Here is a 4,546-nt window from a genome sequence, read left to right on the forward strand (position 1 = left end):
CCCCTGGGTACAGAGTCCCGGGAGGTGTGACTGACGGCCCCCACACCCCCAACCACATCCAGGTGACATGGCTAGGATTTTGGGGCCCTGTAGAGGCACCTCACCTGCCCTCATTAACCCCATCGATGCTCATGGGGGCACCGGATCACACGTTGCCAGGCTCCTCCACCCCACCACCCCCTTCCAACGGGCGGCCCCTGCCCCCCCAGGCAGCTGCCAGCAGCTCCTGGGCCCCTGGCCAGGGCTGGATCCGGACCCTGCCACCAGCCTTAAGGAATGCGCCCTCTGCCATCTTGTTTTTCCGCCCCGTCCTTACCGGCTTTGCTCCACCTGGTGCCCATGGCCCCCTCTGCTGGTGGCAGAGGGGACGCTCCAAACTTGGGCCACGCAAGCTGCAGGGCTTGGGGTGGTCCCTGACCCTCCAGAGCCCTCTGCCTGCAGAACACAGCCCACTTGGATCAGTTTGAACGAATCAAGACCCTGGGTACGGGCTCCTTCGGGCGGGTGATGCTGGTGAAGCACATGGAGACCGGGAACCACTACGCCATGAAGATCCTCGACAAACAGAAGGTGAGTCTGGCCCTGCGACACGGCCCGGGTCCCGGCTACCAGGGCTCTGCCTGGACAGTGGTCATTGCCTGGAGCACCTCCATAACGTGCCAGACCTGGGGGCAGGAAGGGTACCATGCTGCCTTCAGAAAGCTTCCCCTCCCGGGGAGCCACCAGTGTCAATCCCAGCATGGATGCGGCATCAGACACCTAGCCTGTCTCGAGAAAGCCAAGCATTTTCCAGCATGAGGGGAGTGATGTCTACACAGACCTCCTTTCTGTAAATATTTTTGCCAGACAAAATGCTCTACAGCAGCACTGTCCAGGAAATATATCACAAATGGTTGTACATTTTCTAGACTCCTCGTTTTATTTTTATTTATTTGCCCAAGTGGCTTGTGGGATTTTAGTTCCCTGACCAGGGATCGAACCCAGACCCTCAGCCATAAGAGCATGGAGTCTTAACCACTGGACCACTAGGGAATTCCCTAGAACCCTCATTTTAAGAGCTTTAAAAAAATACAAGTGGAATTCATTTTAACAATGTGTTGTAATTAAGTCAGTATATCTCCAATATTATCATTTCAACATATGTATCCAGTGTATAAATATCATTAATGAGACACTTTACATTCTTTTTTTCCATACTAAGTCTTAGAAATCCAGAGTGTACTTTACACTTAGAACACATCTTCGTTTGGAGGTTCATTTTCACTAGAAAGAAAAGAAAAAGACAAGTTGAAAAGGCAGGTTCACATAGCCCAAGTTGTTCCAAGCAGGCTTGAAAGTTGCCCAGTAACTGCACTGAGTATCAGTTTTTAAATTTTCATTTTAAATACTTTGACTTTTATTGTTTAAAACATCTTTTTTGGGCTCTGCTGAGTCTCTGTGGCTGCTCAGGCTTTTCTCTGGTTGTCGCAAGCGGGGCCTACTCCAGTTGTGGTGCACAGGCTTCTCATTGCGGGGGCTTCTCTCGTTGTGGAGCACAGGCTCAGTAGTTGTGGCACGTGAGCTTAGTTGCTCTGAGGCAGGTGAGATCTTCCCGGATCAGGGATCAAACCTACATCTCCGACATTGGCAGGCATATTCTTTACCACTGAGCCACCAGGGAAGCCCCAAGATACTTTGCATTTTAAACTCCATCTGTCAGTCAACCAGCCAGGTTTCAAGTACTCAGCAGTCATACGTGGCTAGTGTGGACTGTCCTGGACAGTGCAGGTATAGACCCAGAGGATGTCGTGAACAAAGCAGAAGAAGCCCCATTGCAGTGGGGCTCAGAGCTGACCGAGGGGCCAGATTGCGTGCGTGTGACAAGCTGGTCTGAGGTTGACTAGCTGCATGTGACCTTGGGCACCACACTTCCCTTCTCTGCATCTGGACTTCCAGACATGCATGTTCCCAGTGCATCCTCCTCAGGATTCCTGTCAGTGTGTGAGGCGGCTGCTGGGGATGGCTGAGGGCGGAGGAGGAATTAGCCCTGGGTTCAGGTGGATTGTGGGGAGGGGTGCGCTCTAGTTGCAAGGAAGGTATTTCTAAACCCCCCACCCCTTGGGTGCCCCTTCTGCTTGTATGTTCTGTTTCAGCTCAGCTGCCCCTTCCTCCAAGAAGCCTTCTCTGACTCCTCAGACTTCACCGGGTGCCTTATCTGGGCATCCACAGGCCCCCAGCTTCCCCCACCACGGCTCTGACCCCTGTGGCCTGGTGACTCATGTGTTCTTGCCCTGAATTGCATGACTGCATGCCATGTGGGGACAGGCACCTGGCCCAGGGCTTGACAGTCCCCAGGCACTAAAACAGCGTGTGTGTGTGTGTGTGTGTGTGTGTGTGTGTGTGTGTGTGTTTTAGGTCAAAGCTTATTTATTTATTTATGACTGCACTGGGTCTTTGTTGTGCAGTGCACACAGGCTTTCTCCAGTTGCGGCGAGTGGGAGTTCTCTCTAGTTGCTATGTGGTGTACGGGTTTCTCATTGCCATGGCTTCTCTTGTTGCGGAGCATGGGCTCTAGGGCATGTGAGCTTCAGTAGTTGGGACTCACAGGCTCACTTGTTGTGATGCATGGGTTTAGCTGCCCCATGGCATGTGGCATTGTCCCAGACCAGGGATCAAACCCGTGTCCCCTGCATTGGCAGGCGGATTCTTCACCACTTGAGCACCAGGGAAGTCCCCACTCATACAATTCTAGATGAAGGACCTGGCCTGGCCCTGGCACCTCTCCTTTTTTTTTGGGTGGTCAGGAGGGAAAGGACTCACTCACACCCCGTCTTCTCCACTCTCCCCTCCCACTCCTGCAGGTGGTGAAGCTGAAACAGATTGAGCACACCCTGAATGAGAAGCGCATCCTGCAGGCGGTCAACTTTCCGTTCCTTGTCAAACTCGAGTTCTCCTTCAAGGTGGGGTTCCAGTGGCGGCAGACCGGGGCCGCTGCCAGGCAGTGCAGCCTCTGGGTTCCCAGAGCCGGAGCCAGGCTGATCACCACCAGTGGCTGTCCTCTGATGGGGCGGGGGCGTGAAAATCAGCCTGGGGCTCTGATAGCCCCAAGTTCAACTGGGCCTGCCAGCCTCTAGCTTGATAACCTGGGGCTAGTCCCTCAGTCTGGATAACGTCCCTCAAAATCATCACTCCGTTTATAGCAAGAACCTGACACATGGCCACAAGCCATGCCACTCAGCCTGGGTTCCAGTGCCAGCCCTGTTCTTCCTGGCCGTGTGACCCTGGCCAGGGACTTTACTCCCCTGAGCCTTGGTTTCTTCATCTGTATAATGGGTATCGTGGCAGTCCCCACCTGGGGCTGCCATAACAATTCAAAGCACAGCATGAGCGCCCTGTGTGAGCTGTTTTGGGCATCATCCTAAGCCTTGACTGCGAGAGCTGGGAAAGGCCACTCAGGGTCTGTGACCCCTGCAGTCACAAGGGCCCTGCACTTAGTTGAAGCCTCTGCTGCCACCTTCTTGAAATTTGTAATCATGTTTTTTAACAAGGGGCCTCACACTTTTATTTGGGGGGCCCCACAAATTCTGTAGCCCATCCTGGTCCCAGTTGAAAGATGATAAAACCGTGGCCCCAAGAGCCTTGCTCAGGACAGTCACAGACATGAGCCACCATGGAGTTCTGACTGCAGCCCCGACGCCGGCCAGTTCCCTCATGTACCCCTAACCGGCCCTCACTTTGGGCCCCCGTGAGCAGGATGACGGCTGCCCCTAGTTTCTCTCAGGCAGAAGGAAATGAGACAGGTAACTGGTGAGCACAGCGCCTGGCACGTGGGACGCGCTCCGCTTGGGAGCCAGGATGGTGGTTGTCACTTTCTGAACACCTGCCAGGCCAGGGCACTAGGCCTGCAGATGGGGCCCGGAGCTTGGGGAGCAGAGCCCTGATCACTTGCTGCTTCCCGCAGGACAACTCAAATTTATACATGGTCATGGAGTACGTGCCCGGTGGGGAGATGTTCTCACACCTGCGACGGATCGGGAGGTTCAGGTGAGCCCGATGCCCCACCCCACCACCTTGGGGCTGTCCATGGGCATCATCCTTGGAAGTGGTCTCTCGGGGTTCCGGTGGGTTCTCGTTCCCCCTGAGCTGAGGAATCTGAATCTACAGTATCTCAACTACCATGAAACAAAACAAACACAGTGACTTAGGTGTCACCCCGTGAGTGGGTGATGTTATGTCCTTTAAATTTATGCTCTCGTTTTATTTTACTTATTTATTTAGCAATACATTTTATGTACAATAAAATGCACAGGTTTTCAAAACCCGGTTCCATGAGTTTTGACAGCTGCACATATGTGTGTAGCCATCATCCTGGAAAATTCCCTCGAATTCCTTTCTAGGCAAATCACCGGCCCAACAAAGGCAAACGTCGTTTCTGGCTTTCAAACACCATAAGTGCGTTTGGTCTGGGTCTGGACTTGATATAAATGGACTCACACCGTTCATATTCTTTTGTCCCTTTCTTCTCTTGCTTCACATAATCATTTTGAGACCCAGCCACATTGTTGGG

General features: G+C 53.1%; 1 protein-coding gene across 1 annotated transcript in view; it reads left to right on the forward strand.

Annotated features, from left to right (window-relative positions):
* PRKACA (protein kinase, cAMP-dependent, catalytic, alpha) overlaps positions 1-4,546 on the forward strand; it is an 8,991-nt gene that overhangs the window by 234 nt on the left and 4,211 nt on the right. The window contains exons 2-4 of the mRNA XM_010855513.1: positions 442-570; positions 2,841-2,939; positions 3,941-4,023. Of these exons, the coding sequence (XP_010853815.1) occupies positions 442-570; positions 2,841-2,939; positions 3,941-4,023 (311 nt within the window). The remainder of the gene's footprint in view (positions 1-441; positions 571-2,840; positions 2,940-3,940; positions 4,024-4,546) is intronic.

Source organism: Bison bison, unplaced genomic scaffold (assembly GCF_000754665.1).
Source record: "Bison bison bison isolate TAMUID 2011002044 unplaced genomic scaffold, Bison_UMD1.0 scf7180017864365, whole genome shotgun sequence".
NCBI classification, from domain to species: domain Eukaryota; kingdom Metazoa; phylum Chordata; class Mammalia; order Artiodactyla; family Bovidae; genus Bison; species Bison bison.